A 16,828-nucleotide genomic window follows, 5' to 3' on the forward strand; every position below is an offset into this window, starting at 1 on the left:
AAAAGTACTTTGAGATTGACTTGGATATACATCGGTTCAGCTACATATCGAGAAAAGGGCTCGATTCATTTCGTGAACGATTGAAGAATGGTACTGTAGATTTGGGTTTGTCGATCCAGGTAGTTACTAAATACATGTGTCTTCTACCTAATATCAAAACATAGCGTGTCAAAGTTCTAACTCCCTTGCAGCCTTAAACATAACATGCATAATAATTGGCTCAGTTAGCTATTACTACTGTTTATGAATGTCTCAAGTAGATTGTAATTTTCCATGAATATCCCTTCCAGGATAAGTTATCCTGAGCAGTTGCATTATGTCTTGAGATGTCACTTTGATTAACCCACTGACCAGTCCAAATTTTTTTTTGATACAGGCTCAGAAGCAGGAGGAACTACCAGAGCAGGCTCTATGCTGCGTCAGACTGAACAAGATAGATTTTGTTGATAACGGACAGATACCAACCATCGTTACCGTTGATGAGAGTGATTCCTAAGAGAGCAGTGATTATGCTAATTCAGCCGTGATACAAAAATTTTGAAAAACAAATCAAGATTTGACTATTTGAAGGCTGTTAATTTCATCTCTATCTCTCTCTCTCTCTCTCTACGTGGACCTGTTTCTGTGAAACATTGTAATTCGATCGATGAATCTCCACAAACTAATCCTGTAAAAAAAAATCTATGCAAGTTATAAAATGGTATTATTGAATAATAAGATGAATATTGGTTCTACAGCATCAAAATCAAAAGATCGGTCTCAGAGATATCCTTGGAATCAGTCAGGATCTATCATTCTTCTAAAAAATTGATCATTGGAGAACTTGTTCAGCCAACCACTAATGTCTCCGGACGACACATATGATCATTGGAAATTTTGATATAAAGTCAACCAGTTCTTGTTTCCTAATAGGCTTCATTTATCAAATTCAAGTTTGCATCAAATGAAAAAAAAAACGATTAACCAAATTTTGCTTAGAAGAATGTTAATTTTATATCCGAATCATTTCTTCATTTAACTGAAAAACAAAGGTACCGTACAATTTTGTACATAACAATTAAGTAGTGACTGAAACCTAAAAGATTTGGAGAAGGAGCTAGTAGAATCCAGGGAAGCCAAAGTCCAGATTGTTTTCTATTTCTGGTGTGATCCAATTAAATTGTCTGTTCAATGGTACTAATTGATTTCATAGGCATAGAAATTCCAGTGATCATGATGATGAAGAGTTCCCAAGTGTATCAGTCATTTAGGGGTTGCTCAACTTGAACACTTTGTCACCAGAAAAAGGAAAGAACTGCTGCTTCAAACAGAGTTAACAGACTAATTGTTAATTTCTATAGACTTCATGCATATCACAAGACTGCTATGTACATTAACTGATAAAATTTGTCGCGCAACAAAATGTTGCAATCAATTAGGCGCTTAAGCTTCAAGTTTACTGTGAGATTATGTTGATTACATACATTAAATGGACAATGAATTCTTGAATCTGTTGCAAGGTCATGACATCATCCGCTCTCTACTCTTGGTATGAATTCTTTGATCATAACCACCCTTTGTAAGAACTACTCTTATAGTCCTAGGGTGTCTTTGGCAATCTCTCAAAATTAGGTCAGGCTCAAACTTGGCCCAGTTTTGAAAGATTTTTTGTTTGGCAAACAATAGGACCAGATCAAGCCCTATTTTCATAGGCCAAATAGTGACCTTAAACTGGTTTTCATTTGAACCAGGACGGTATTGGTCCAAATGAAAACGAGTTTAACACAAAACTGGGCCAGGACCCAATTTTGTGTAGTTTGTCAAACTGAGCCTCTAAGTAAATTTAAAAAGCTAGCTTAAAAGCTAGTTTGACCAAAAAATAAGCAACCCCAAACACCCTCTTAAGCCTAGTGAAGTTAGTTGTACTAATGATATTTTGAACAGGACACCTAGCCTATTTGTACTTTCAAAAAAAAAAAAAGGAATAAAGATAAGGTCATGAGATAACTGATCAGTTAACTAAAGAAAGTTTGAAATGGAATACCCATTTAGATATTAATCTGTACACTCACGATATCCACTGATTGTATAAACTCAAAGAAAAAATTGAAATATATACATAATTTCTTTACAGAATTTTGGCATCTCTGAGACTTCTCCACAAGCACCCAAGCGCCTCTACACTTTCAGAAGTCAAGAGAGCGCACTGTTTCAGCAAACAGCGAAACTGAATTATGCGAAGTCCTCTGCAGCGCTGTACTTTCAGCTTTATCAGCAGGACAATTTTAGAGTGCATCAGCCTTCGCAAATCATTTTGATTATTATTCCATTGAAATCTCTGTCAAAGCTATTAGGCCGTCTAACTCAGAGTTACCAGCATGATAAGCACCTATGGGATTCTGTTCCGATGGATGGAAAGAGTTTGGATTCTACTTCCTTTGCTTTCTTCCTGCAGCTGTTGAATATTACCATAAGAATGTCTGAAATGTTAACAATATTAAAGCTTAAGCTAGAAATTACCAAATATGACTGGAAAGGGGAAGAAAATGTCATACTGTTACAAACTTCTCGAGGTACTAGAGTTTTGATAAGAATGATGCCCAGAAGATAAAAAGGATAATAAGCGATGACACTGAGTATGGGTTGAGATATGTTGTAAACATGATGCATTACTCATCTCTTGACTAGTAAGTCTAGTATAATCACATTATTCATGCATATATCAACCACATGCATGTGGAAGTACATGCAGCCAGGACTAGACCTAGAACCTGATCCAGATAAATTCGTGCTTGCAATATCAGCTATTTCAAGAGCACATAATCCAAATTACCAAATCAGATCCACATACTCTATTTGGGATCCATGTTTCAGAGATCGGGGAGACCCTACGACGGCATATAGATTTTATATGTGAAATTTTGGCATAAAGAAATAATTATCAATATGGAAAAATCTGTTACATATTATCCATTATTCATCTTTTAACCAGTATCATCACATCATTCATGCATATGTCTACCAGATGCAGGTGGAAATACTTGGAGATAAGACAAGACCTAGGACCTGATTCAGATAAATTCGTATTTGTACTGTGTGCTATTCCTAGAGATTATAACCCGAGTGAGCAAATTAAATCCGCATACTCAATTTGGGATCCATGTCCCATAAACTCAGATATTGGAGACCATACTAAAACCTATATATGGATCTCAGTCAGATATTATGTGTAGAAAATAAATTGCACTAAAGGATCAGTAGCAAAGATGGATTGTGTGGGACCTATGCAAATAGCTATGATGTGGTGACAACCGCTGGCTTAAAAGCGACTCCGTGCCAATCATGGTGCAAATTGGTTGCTCATTAATCGCTTCGAAAGGTTAACACAACACCCTTTTACGCTCTGAGAACTTGATAACAGAGAGTCGAATAGTCAAGAACAAAGAAGAGAATTGATTTTTGTACATATGTCGAAGGACAACGAAGTTCACTATGTATAGAGAAACGGAGAGTTTTTCATTGGAGTAGAAATTAAATGTGCCAATTTAATCCAGCACTAGTTAAGCATTAATTGGACTAACGGGAATCAACATTAATAGCGCAAATTAATCAACACTAAACTTGCAAAAATCTGTTGTGAAAAATGTGGATGCGGTGATGGAGGATTTGCCTGAAAAGGTAAAAGGTGAACAATGAAAATTTTAGGCTACACCTACATATCATAATGCCTAAGCCTAAACTCACGCCCATGTGCTGTAGCCAGCACAAAAAGAAAAGCTAAAGAAATCCCATTGGAGGTTATTCTAGCCTAATTTTTTTCTATCCACGGACTTACACAAAGAGCTATCTTCATATCCATATTTTGCATTGCATCTAAACGTTCCCCCATATAATGAAAAAATTGGTATCTAAAGAAAGAAAGAACTACACAGAGAAAAGAATCTCTGAGCAATTAAAGAATCAATACTTTAAATGTCAATGTCTTACCACTCGAATTAATACGTAGTGAGATAGGAAGATGTCTATATTCACTAAGTGAGAAAACTCTTGATCTTATTGAATATAGAAATTGAGTCAATACACGTCTTTCACCTGAGATTTTAGCAAGTTCTGCATCAGAATATTTTGCATTTTGGCCATGCGCTACCTTAGGATACTCATGAATGCTCTTAAGATATAGTCCAATAACTCTCACAGAAGGCAGCCACACCTTCACACTGATGTAGGTGAATTTATCAAGTGCGTCTCTTACCACACCACTATAAGTCTATGAGTTCATTAAGAGCAAATGCTCAACGTAACACACATCAATCACTTGCACCGGTTCACACCATATGACAGTAGTAGTGCAAATTGAGTCATCTCTTGGATTCGTTTGATCTCATGGTGACCTTTTAGTGAGAGAATCTTAGTGCGAAAATCGGATAAGTTCCACTCACATCTTATGTACTCTAAGGCGGCAAAATGACGAATGCATGAGTCTCTTTTTTGCATTACATGCCTTGCTTTTTTGTAGCAATGGCTGCCTGTGGGTCACATGTAGGGAGACAGCTCGAGCTAGTCTCCCCCAGCAATGACATGCTAATAAATTTCTCAACCATGCTTCTTAACCTGCCAACTCAAGAGTAATGAAATCAAAATCCATGAAAGAGCGAGCGATAACATTTGTTAGGTTGACTTCATGATATAGATCCTCCACCTAATTAAAGACAATCACTAGTAGAGGTTACCTCATCATCATCAAATACACAATTTGTATAACAAAATCTCTCTAATATTGTAGGAAATTATTAAAATCAAACCTCCAGTCTAATGTACCTTTTAAGTATTTTAGTAGGGGATATATGGTCTATAGCCAAAAAATTTCATTGTTGATCTTCTATTTTTCCAAGCAAATTCTCAATTACCGCATTTCCATTCTTTGCTGCAGAGTTAATTAATTTGTGCTATTAATGTTGATTGTCATTAACCCAATTAATGCTCCATTAAAGTTGGTTAAATTGACAAGTTGTACTCCAACAGAGAACTTTTTGTTTCTCTATATACAGTGAACTTCGTTAGCCTTAATTTTACATAGAAAAATAAATTCTCTTTTCAATTCTTAACTATTCAACTTTATGTTATCCAATTCTTGGAGCATAAAATTTGAGCAAGTTCTACTCCAATTGCGAGAACACATGATTGAAGGGTTAACATTGAAGGGTGTTATGTTAACCTCCGGGAGCGACCACCGAGCATATGATTTGCGCAACATTTGGTGAGAAATCACTTTTAAGACATGGTTGTCACCTCGGCAACGCCATTATAATTCCCATCCAATCTATCATTTCTATTGATCTTTGCTGCAATTTATTTTCTAAATATTAAAATTGATTTCAACATTGTTGATTTCAACGTGTAGATCAATGGCTTACCCTACTATTCACAAAATCATTCCTAACATGTCCAGACTTGAACTACTTGACTGTGATAGTTATAGGCGATGGTTTGAAAAATGCTTTTCTTGGAACAAACTAATGTTGATTATGTGCTATCCATTGATTAAGTTTTTGATGATATGCTTGAGCCTGCAAGAGGATCTTCTACCAGGATAGGGGATATATGAGGGGAAGAATAAAACATGTAGAGGTCATATTCTGAATCATTTTCAAACAATTTCATTGATCTCTCTGTCCCTAACAAGTATGCAAAGAAATATGAAATGCTTTAGAAAAAAAGGAACAAATAATGTTAGCCTCAAGAAGTATGTTATGGGAAGGTGACTACAATTTCAGGCAGCGGATGACAAGCCAATAATGGACCATGTTCACGAGTATATAGTGGCTAATGTTCTAATATTGGGATCCTCTATTAATGCAAAGTGTTCCTAATATCTCCTAATAAAGAGATCTTAGCCTTTGATTTATCAATTAAAGGCCAAGATCTCATCCTTATCCGTTCATGAGTAGATTTTGGCCTTTGATTGATAAATCAAAGGTCAAGATCCCATTAGGAGATATTAGAAACCTCCTCATTAGTAGATGATCTCAATCCTAATGTTCTATATGAAGGCATGAATGATGAAGCGGTAGCATAATAAACCCTAGAAAACCTTAGGTATAGAGAACCCTTGAAAAGCATTGGTTATTGCCTCCGCATCAATGAAGATGTGCGAGATTCCGCCTACAAACTAATGCATTGATCGAAAAACTACCGCCTTCCTTGAGTATCTACCATAACTGAAGCACAAACAAACAGATACATAACTCTTGAGAAACTAATTGGCTATATGAAGATCAAAGAGGTCAATAAGATCAAAGATAAGTCTAATTTTGTTTCTGATTTTTTTATAAACCTAATCTAGTGGAATCTTCTTTTGACAAAAATAATGATAGTTTCAAGAGCTAAGGGAGAAAAACCTCAAAATCAATTACAGGGACGAATAAGAAGGCATATAAGTTCAAGAAACCAAACAAGATTCAAATGAAGCCAATGGGAATATGCAAGACGTGAGAAAACTAGCCACAAAGCCTATCAATGTCCACACCATCATGGTCAAGAGAAATCCAACTCGAAGATTCAATCATACCTACTCTAAAGAGTAAAGACTAAGGGAATGTGACAGTGGAAGAGGTTATTGCTGCAATGATCTCCGATGTTAAAACGGTAGGAAGCATGGTCGAATATGTGGTAGACACAGGGACCACTAGGCACAAGTACACCAATAAGGACCTGACTCAAGATTTTGAGAAGGCTAGAGATGAAGAGCATCTACATGGATATTCCAATAGTGGGAATACTCGGTAAATGAAACATCATCCACAAATTAACTTCTGCACAATTATTGATTTTAAACAATATGCTTTATGTCCCTTCATTGTGGAGGAACTTAATTTAAGGTGCTTTACCAATTAATGCAGGGCTAAAATTTAAATTTGACACTACTATGTTTGAATGGAGGGTTGTTTGTACTAGTTGCCTCAATTAATGCTTAAATGAAAGTTCTTATTCTAATTATATTAGAGTTTATTAATATTTGGCCACATCCTATGTATGTCTGTGCCTACAGTCACACTCATGTATTGTAGCAACAAAAAAGGAAAGCTACAAAAATCCCATTGCATGATATTCTAGCCTAATTTTCTTCTAGACATGGATGTGGCCAAAGAGCTATCCTAACACCCATATTCTCGCATTTCATTTAACATTATGTCCCATGGGCGTATATGTTGGACATCAATGCAATGATACTTCTACAGTCCATCTTAGTATTATTACTATTATTATATTACCTACAAACTTGGCAATGTATCGTCTAGCAACTTTTATTGACCCATTTAATGTTACTTTGTGTATATTTTTCTATGGTTTCTTCCTTGTGTGGGTTTCTTGAAGTTTTTTTGGGCTGGTTTGGGGGGTTGGGGGTGGGGTGGGGGGGGGGGGTGGGAGTGTATACCATCACAAGGTAATTGTTTTCCAAAGGGAGCATATATCATCCCAGTTAACTGTTTTTCTTTTCGCACGAACACAAAACTAAATAGGGTTGCAAGAAGTACTTTCTGATTTTAATGTTTCTTTATGAGGTGTTATAAAGCACCGGATTGCTGGGTGCTAAATAAATTGAAGTATGAAGAAAATTTATAATACCTCATATTCTTTTTTCTCCAAATTAATTAACTTTGGTAAAGAACCCAAGTGATGTTCATTATTTTATTTGAAACAAAGGTAATTTAAGAATAATAAATTCTAGCATTAGGCATATATGTGATTTTGGATGAAAACGTGTTTCATGGGAGGAGAGGCAACATGGTGTGAGTACCTTACCAGGTCTGGACTGGCTGATGATGGGTAAGAAAAGAAAACAAAATAAAATACCAAAAAAAGAATACAGTGACAATAAAATTGAGAATATTAGAATGTAATTCAAAATGACCACTAAATTCAGGTGGTTGAAAATAAAATTTTGTTTACCTCTTTGAAACCATGATCTACGAACTGCATGTCGGATGTGCCGTTCATGCTTCTGAAGAAGTTCATCTACCTTGTGAGATTGAGATAATAGAGGCCCAGAAAACTCAACTCTATCGGCTTGATCTTGGTAGCTCTAGTAATTTCAAAGGAGTATTTAATTATTAGTTTATTTTTAAGTGTGGTTGATAGAAGAAAGCAACTAGATATGCAAATTATTACCAAATCATCGCGCCTTGAAGATACTACATCTCCCTTATAAAGTCCTCTAGAGAAATCTTGAGAATGAAATAGTTCAGAAGAATTAAATGAGTCTTGATTTTCCAACTGTGCCCACTTCTTCAGCATAGCTTGCTTGGCGATCTCATAATGTTCATGGACTTTGGAAACAACATGAGCCTCATCTCCAACTTCTTTATTTGTTTGCCCTTTAGACCGGGGACCATTTTTAGCTTGGATAATATTTGAAGGATCTAAGCTGCCAAAAGAACCATGGCTTCTTGAACTAGATTTACTGTGAGATCTAATGACCGAATGCTCGTCTTTCTGTTTCTTCACCCATGCAAAGCCACTGGAAGCATTAACACGTAATGGATCTGAGAAATTCACGTCTTCTTTAGAATCGTGCTTTGTTTCTTGACTATCATCTGCTGGATTAATTGATGGCAAAGGCTGTAGGTCACCATTTCCTCTAGGTTGATCTGGCTTTCGATATCTATTCAAGCCATGAGAATGGATTGACTCCTGAAACCAAAACAGTTCATTTCTCAGGTCATGGTGAGCGATAAAATGAGGATAAAGTATCCTCAGTTAATTTATAGTTAATCATGGAACAAGCACTCAAGCCAGTCTACGGAAAATTATACCTCAGGGCGAGCTGCTAATCTATTTGTTTCATTTGCCTCTTGTGGAGGTCTATATGTTTTTGATGATCTTCTTGTTGCATCTGACCCATTTACTCTAGCAGAAGTTCTTGAACTTCTTTTCCTGAATGTTATTAAGAATGGGTTAATTCATGTCAAAGAACAAGCCAAAATTTCACATAACACACTTTAGCGCACATTTGAGTAATTAAATTTCTTAATCAACACTTAGCAAGTGAGTAAAATTTACATTTCGATCTATTGGATATCACGTTATATTTGTTTGCATGTTCCGTACAGGTATAAAGGAATAACTATCAGTTACTAACCTCCGTGATTCTTCACGACTTTTTGCATCTATCTCCTTGTTAGGTGGGTACTTAGGCAAGCTTGAAGGTTCACATGCATAAGGCTTTGTTGTGAAGTACTGGGAAAACATACAGAAAAATGTCAAAAGGTAAGCACAAACTTCACATAGTAAACTTCAAAAGGTGGTCACACAAAAAATCAGATAACATGCATAAGTCTTCATTATTCTCTAGTCAAAACTCTAGCTGTTATGGTTCATAAAACATAAGTATATCATATACAATAAAAGGAATCTCCAGCTTAAATATGGAAAGACGTACGGAACTTAAAGGTCTTTCTAGGGTTTAGAAAGCCAATACACTTTCTACCGGATGTAGTGCCACACTTGACGACATAGAAGTTCCTACCTTTGCATTGAATCCATATTAAATTCAAATAATTTTAATGGTTTTGACTTTACATTAAATTTAAGATATTTTTAGTGGCGAAAAAGACTTTATACAGGAGTAAAACAGAATCATATAAGTTGAATTTCATGAGTCAACCAGTTGCAGATTGATAGAATCCATACAGTTCTGATAGTCTTCTCGACCTTGCATGTAGACTGAATAACAAATAGACTCCGCTAAATTCTGAAATTTTTGCAGCAAACTAAGTTTTTTTTTCTGCTAAAGTATTGTCCCTCGATACAAAAATGTATAGGCCGAGGTTGCACTTCAGCAATCAATTCATATTATCATGAGATTTCCACCTTCTAGCACTTCTAGGTTCTAGCATCAATGTCATTTAAATTTGTTCTTTCATCGTTATCCTTTCAAAATTGCATATATTCATCGGGCAAAAACTGCAAAGAAGAAAAATGATATTTCTCCTGATAATCAATGACCAATTAATAACTTCGTTCTTACAAAAAAAATTGCTACTCTTTCACCTTCTACTAAATGAAGTTGCAGAATGGCCTAAGGCGTGAAATCTAACTACTAGCATTGTAATCATACATGGTCAACTACACAGGTTTATACTTAATGGGTCAAACTGATAGCTGCTCCTAATCTCTGTGAAAGATTTTGCAAGCACATTACGACAAAGTTGTGGCCTTCTAGACCAGTCTCAAATATCTGAGGTCTACACTTTTCTTAAGCAATCTAATTGAAGACTATTTTTTTTAAAAAAAATCTTTGGAATTCCTGATCTTACAGTATAATGCACAATCCAAGTAGTCAATTATTTTGGCAATAACGTCTTTGAGCCTCATTTCACATTCCCTCTTCATTCAAAATGCGGTCCGTCTGCCTACTGTTTCATCAATTTTCTTTCTGGATCTCTCCTTGTTTCTCTATTACATTTAACCTTCTCATAAATTAGTATGTAATATCAGCTGCAAGTTACACACTGACTGTTTTCTTGATCATAGAGATGACCTAGAAGTGTGATGCGGTATACAGTCTGTTGAATGACATTATAAACCAGACAAAAGTAATAGCCTCACATAAATGTCTCTTCAGACAATGGAAGGAGCACATGTCCTTTTTACTGTCACCAAAACATAGGACTATAACCTTCCACCGGCATGCTTTAAAGAAAAGAGATCTTATTAGTCTTGGCCATCAATGTCTCAACGGTTTCTTTATGATGAAGAAGTTAGCCATTTCTCTTCTTTCAGACTTCCGTGTATATTCATATCTAGTATCTACACTGATCTTTTGCTCTTGCTGTTCTTATTGCATACTCCTTTTCTTCTGAGCAGAATAAAGTTAGGTAACTCCTCTATTTCATCACAAGCTCTTGGTACTAAATAGCCTCAAAACAAGAGTCCTAAGCATACAATGCCAGAGAAGTCCGCAAATGCATTAAGTGAGAAACACTGTTCTTATTTCAATGACTTACCTACGTGCAAAGTGAAGGTCAGATACCTGCTGGCCATTCTCTTGATAAAATTGTTACAAATATGATCATATAAAAAGTTCAAATAGACATGGGCACAGTAAAACTAACATGACTTTTAACGACCAGTGAATTGTCATTGGTGCCCATCACACATTTCATAAAATGGTTAAAGTGATGCCTGAAGGTCCCATCAGATCCAGGTTTGAGATATTGTTAGTCATCACGGATTTATTTTTCCGTTAGTGGTAACACTACAGGGAGTATTGACATTGTCTGATCATAATTACAAATTATGATACATGGAGCACATTAAATTCCAACAAATTTCTACTTATGATATTTTTCCTTTATGTTTTCCTAATATAACATCTCAAAGCAACTATTACTTCATCAAACCTCAGATCACATATCTATTACTCATTATTAGCTAAGGTATTGGTCAGTTTGGTATGGATTGAATCAGCATCCTAAAGTCCAATATGATATAGCTGATACATGTCAATATCAGTCATAGCTCAAACTTTTCATAAAACTACTCATGGTGCTGTAATATGCTTATTTGCAAAGGAAAAACTTTTTGAGTTTGGTGTGAGGAATATTGATCACAGGACTCTAAAATACATCTTTATCAGAAGGAGCTGAATTATGTGGCAAAGGAAATGATCGGAACTGTTAAAGAATCTTATTATCATATTCTGTTGAAGTGAACTTTTTCAGATTAATGGAACATATGGTTATCACTGCAATAATTGCTTTCCAGTTTGATTCTTGTAATATTCAAAAGAAACTAAATTCAATCAGTAACTTGTTTGAAAAATACATAAGCAGTCTAGAACAGCTAAAGGAAAATCATCAACAACCATTTTGGTAGGTAATCTCAACTACGAGTGTCTTGTACGCTTTTTCTGTATGATGATGTTGTTGAATTTTATGAGTTATCAAATTGGGTAGGCTCCTATAAGATCAACTTGACTAGTATAATAATACTATCAAAGAAACATAATTTTGATTCTAGCTACATGTTTTAGAAATTTCTCTCAAACTAACCAGCATAGGAAAGCATGGATAATGTGAGAGAACAAGAACAACAATCATAATATATTATTAAATACTGTATGCATACTTACTCCAGATGCAAGAGCAGTTGATGCAGTGCCTCGCTTGTAAGGCTCAACTGACAGCAAAGTTTCCAGTAGACTAAAAGTGCTTAATGGTAAACTTTTGAATGTCTCTTGAAGGCAACTTTCATAGGGCCGATGGGGTTTAAATATTGTTGCATGTGGCAGCTTAGACTTCTTCCAGTATTCTTCTGCTGGGGAACCACAGAGCTTAAAAATTTTATGCAATTGTTCAACCTGAAGATAGAAGAGATGTTCAGATCTTCAAAATTTTCCTTGCTCAAATTGCTAATGGTTGAAGTGCTTCAAGCGCATCATGACTAATAGAGAAACTTCAAATGATATTTGATGTATTTTCTTATTTAATGAAAAAACAGGAAATTCCTACCATTGAAAAAATGCAATTTTTCAACTAATCATAGATTAAAACAAATAATTCTGCAAAAATAGACACCTATGTGAAGTGCTAACTTTTACAATTCTTTGTTGTCCATTACTTCTTCTTCTTATTATTATCTTTTTGACTTCTAAATATGTCCATTGTTTATCTTGGCAGTAAGATCCACACACGCACACGCACACGCACACGCACACACACACAAGAAGAAGAAAAAGAGGAAAACAAAAAAAACGGGCTGAGACATGTTTGGCACAATCATTTTTCAGCATGTAGTCTTTATTTAGTAATCCCAAAAGAAATAAACAGCATAAGGCTCTACTATGTATGGATTTACACAAAAAAATTCACGCTTGCACATTCTCATTTGATGTTTAAAGAGCCATTTCCATCACAAAGCACAGAAGCAGATATATTTCTGGTTAACTGAATTGGTTTCTAGAGGATTAATCCAGTACTGGAAACTTCAAAATATGCTCGAATTGTAGAATAATGAACTCATAATGCTACCTACCTAAGTTACTATAGGAGGATGCTCATTCTCAATAATCACATACAGAGTTCCTCACATCATTTTCCCTTGTTGCTGAGTGTAGTGAAGTTTTAGCAGTCTTTCTCTGGCAGCTAATACATAGCCTCCAAAGTATTGTAAGAAAGGTTCAACATGATCCATTAAATCTACCAAGTGGCCGCTAGGATGTTCATATTTAATTATGTGTTTATTTGACCTTAAATTTCAAATCTTTGATCTATCCCATATATAATTTCCAGTAACATTTCACAACAGTCTCCTTGTTCTATATTAATTTCTTCTTTCCTAGTTAGAACATCCAGAAAGGGATTTATTATGCTTTTAGATGTAACTTGTTCCACTTGAATCTATGACAACTTGTACCACTGTCATCCTGACCATAGATGCTCATAGTGCAATAGTTTGCACAACCTCCTGCTTTCAATTATACGGTGACAATTGTTTATTTTACCATGCAATTGATTACTAGAGTACTTGTGAATTCATTGACTTTCTTCTGCTTGAATGACACCTTCTGTAGTTTGTCTTTTCTTTAGTCAGAGATGAAAATTGGACACATCCAAGGCTTGAACTACTTACCTCAGTTCGTCCCTGTAAGATGGGCTTTTTAAGTAACAATTCGGCAAATACACATCCAACACTCCACAAGTCAACACTTGCTTCATAATTTGTTGAACCTAAAAGAAGTTCAGGTGGACGATACCAAAGAGTCACAACACGGCTAGTTAGCGGTTGCTTATGCCCAGGACTCCAGAAATTTGCTAGGCCAAAATCAGCCATTTTAAGGATTCCTTCATTGTTCACCAGAAGGTTAGCCCCCTTGATATCACGGTGAATGACACCTCGTGAATGGCAATGTTCAAGTCCAGAGAGTAACTGATGCATATAACACTTAACCTATAGAATTGAACGAAGACACGTCACTAAATTGAGCTAAGAGAATGAAGTAGTAAAAAAATGGACAAACCTGTGATTCACTGAAGCTGATGTCAGGGCTAGATGACAATCCAGCGAGATCATGTTCCATATATTCGAAGACGAGATAAATACTACAAGATAATCGTGAAGTAATTAATCCCTCCAATTTAATAACATTTGGATGGTCGAGCCTCCGAAGTATCTGAATCTCTCGGGCCATAAACCTAACACTCTCAGGCTCGAAGTTGTCAAACCGCACTTTCTTCAATGCAACTATCTTCCCAGTGTCAAGATCTCGAGCTCTGAATACACTACTATACGTGCCTTGCCCAATCTACAAATGCAGTTGGATAAAGAATAAAGATCAAATCATGCATTACCAAGTGCTTATAAAAAAAACAATGAAACAAAAGTCCAATCAAACAAAGAAACCTCTATCTGGACAACATAAAACCGAAATTTAATAGCTACTGTCTGGCTTGGTCTTCAATTCAGCTAATGGGATCACCGCATTGCCAAACTTTTACTAAGACAACAGATGACCTTAAACCTCGGTGTCAAGTAGGCACAACAGTGTCAACCACATTGCTCAAAGTACAAACACACAAGTCAAAAAAAATCCTCAGCTTACAGTACGAAGTATGCACCGCAGTTTATCAACCTTATTATTGATCACAATCAAAATTAACATTTATTCCATTACCTTCTCCAATTTCTCAAAGGAGTCGGCTTTGAGGGGCACCCAACCTTGAATAGCCTCCCCAGCAACGGCACTGAGCCAAGCAGGCCATCCGGCCGCAACCTGCTCGCCTTCAATGTACTTGTGCAGATTCCCCAATCTAACACTCATTGAGCTGGCACTCTTCAGGCTCAACTTCCCCAGTTCGCCACTCGACTCGCATCGGTTCACCTCTTCCTCCTCCCGGTGTCTCGATCCAGCCCTACGCCTCGATGAAGTCGTCGAGACCGTGTCTGACGCATTGTTGTCCCTCAAAATTCCCGAAGAATCCAATGCCGGAGTCACCAGGACAGCCTTTTTCGACGTGGCGCACCCCATTAGCGCCCTAACTCGCCGCTCATAGAAAGAAAAAAAAAACACCCAGATCAAAAATTGGGACAGAGACCGAACTAAAGATTGAAATTTCGAAGAGACCCGGATCAGGGAGCCAAAGAAAGGAGTGATTTTGACGAATACCCAGATGAAGGAACTGGGTAAAAACGGTAGAAGCGTCAGATCCAGATCAGAAGGCAAGCAGAAATTGGCCCAAAAAAAAAGGCAAAAAAAGAAGAAGAAAATCAAGCAAAGGTGAGATCTTTATAGCTTTATTCCCCTGGAAACAAAATGCTCGCTTGCTTTTTTATACATGGTAGATCTCTGTAGCGAGATTAGCGGGAGAAGGAGAGAGGGGGGATCTTTAATGGGAGTGCGCTCCAGTGGGGTCGTTTTCCAGTGGAAAAAGAGAGAAGGGTGGGGGTGGAGAAAACGCAGCCGCTTGAGCTTTTTAAATGCGCGTACATTTGTGGTAAGTCATATACATGCATACGGAAGTATGCGCATAAATAAACGAATGATGGATGAGAAACTGGGTTTTGGTCAGGAATTTGGCTGGATTCTTTTGGATTGGCGTGAGAGGAGGGAGATAGCTTTAACTTGTGGGTTGGTGAGTTTCGAAGGGGAGTGGGTCTTGTTGACAAATTTTTGTGGGTTGGGCAAGAAAAAATTGGGTGAGGAAAGAGACGCGATGATCGCGGTGGGTGAAGTCAAGAAGAATGAATAGAGGGGGGACATTGGTTTTGTATTTGAGAGACTTCTGAGAGCGTTTTCAGAACACAGAGATTGGGGTTAGGGAGGCAATAAACGATAATTCTATGGACAAATTTTTGAAAACACCCAATTTTTAAATTTATATAGCAAAATCAACCCTTTCTAAAAAAAATTAGCAAAACCGACCATTTTCAAATGAAAAGGATCGGTTTTGCTGAGAAAGTGTTTTTCGAACTGCACGGGACTAGCAGCTCCGTGCATTTCAAAACTATCTGCTGAGTGCAGTTTGAAAAGAAAACGAAATGCACGGGACTGCTAGTTCCGTGCCATTCGAATCATCTGAAAAGGATCGGTTTTGCTAATTTTTTTTAATGCACGGGACTGCTAGTTCCGTGCCATTCGAATCATCTGAAAAGGATCGGTTTTGCTAATTTTTTTTCAAAAAGAGTCGATTTTGGTATATAAATTTAAAAATTGGGTGTTTTCAAAAACTTGTCCTAATTCTTTTTCTTTTCAGCCTTTTGGAAAGTCATGATTCTTTCATCCTCAGTTTATCAGGGAGGACCATATAATTTAATGACTAGTGTTGTTCAGCCTTATGGAAAGTCGTTGTCTCATTCTTCCTATGTCAGTACTCTCTTTACCTTTCGATAGATAATTTTGGTGAAAGCGATACGCTTGCAAAATGCTTTCCTCGACCATTTTCGTTATTTTGACGATATCTTGGGATTCCGTGGTACTCGGATTGCAACTTGGTACTCCGCTCATACGATGTCAATTCAATGTATACCAAACTTTCCTCACGACCTTGTAGATTGCTATTGCCCCCCTCCGATCTAATTTTAGGGTCATGTTGAGACCTGTATCAAAAAATTAGTTGCTCTTCAGAATTTGAATCCTCATAATATTTGATTTCCTCTTCTACCGATTAAGCACCTTAGGCTCGTGAAAATAGTGGCAAGAGAAAGTCTTTGATGTTCTCGTACGTACACCCCTAAAAGCATCAGTTCTTAATACGATCGGTGTGCAATTTGGACCCAGGCACATAAATTTATCTAGACAATAACGAATATTCATGATTGGGGAAAGCTCTGAATATCTTTTGGGTAAATC

The 16,828-nt window shown here is 36.6% G+C and overlaps 2 protein-coding genes across 3 annotated transcripts in view; one reads left to right on the forward strand and one right to left on the reverse strand.

Moving 5' to 3' along the window:
* Positions 1-583, forward strand: part of LOC109851250 — a 10,203-nt gene extending 9,620 nt beyond the window's left edge. Inside the window, exons 11-12 of the mRNA XM_020421293.1 lie at positions 1-119; positions 377-583. The exon at positions 1-119 is cut by the window's left edge and continues 23 nt beyond it. Of these exons, the coding sequence (XP_020276882.1) occupies positions 1-119; positions 377-496 (239 nt within the window). The 3' untranslated portion in view covers positions 497-583. The remainder of the gene's footprint in view (positions 120-376) is intronic.
* Positions 1,995-15,699, reverse strand: LOC109851249 (probable serine/threonine-protein kinase At1g54610). Of its 2 annotated transcripts, none has more exons than XM_020421292.1 (9): positions 14,654-15,699; positions 14,000-14,284; positions 13,612-13,929; positions 12,113-12,340; positions 9,119-9,216; positions 8,793-8,913; positions 8,149-8,670; positions 7,930-8,062; positions 1,995-2,428 (listed from the first exon to the last, which is right to left on the reverse strand). In XM_020421292.1, the coding sequence occupies exons 1-9, from the start codon at positions 15,005-15,007 to the stop codon at positions 2,409-2,411; spliced, it is 2,079 nt and encodes a 692-aa protein (XP_020276881.1). In that variant the 5' UTR covers positions 15,008-15,699; the 3' UTR covers positions 1,995-2,408. The 2 variants fall into 2 exon arrangements, with proteins under 2 accessions (XP_020276881.1, XP_020276880.1); XM_020421291.1 differs by having other exon boundaries at positions 1,995-2,434; positions 14,654-15,695.

This window comes from Asparagus officinalis, chromosome 8 (genome assembly GCF_001876935.1).
Source record: "Asparagus officinalis chromosome 8, Aspof.V1, whole genome shotgun sequence".
In the NCBI taxonomy this organism is placed as follows: domain Eukaryota; kingdom Viridiplantae; phylum Streptophyta; class Magnoliopsida; order Asparagales; family Asparagaceae; genus Asparagus; species Asparagus officinalis.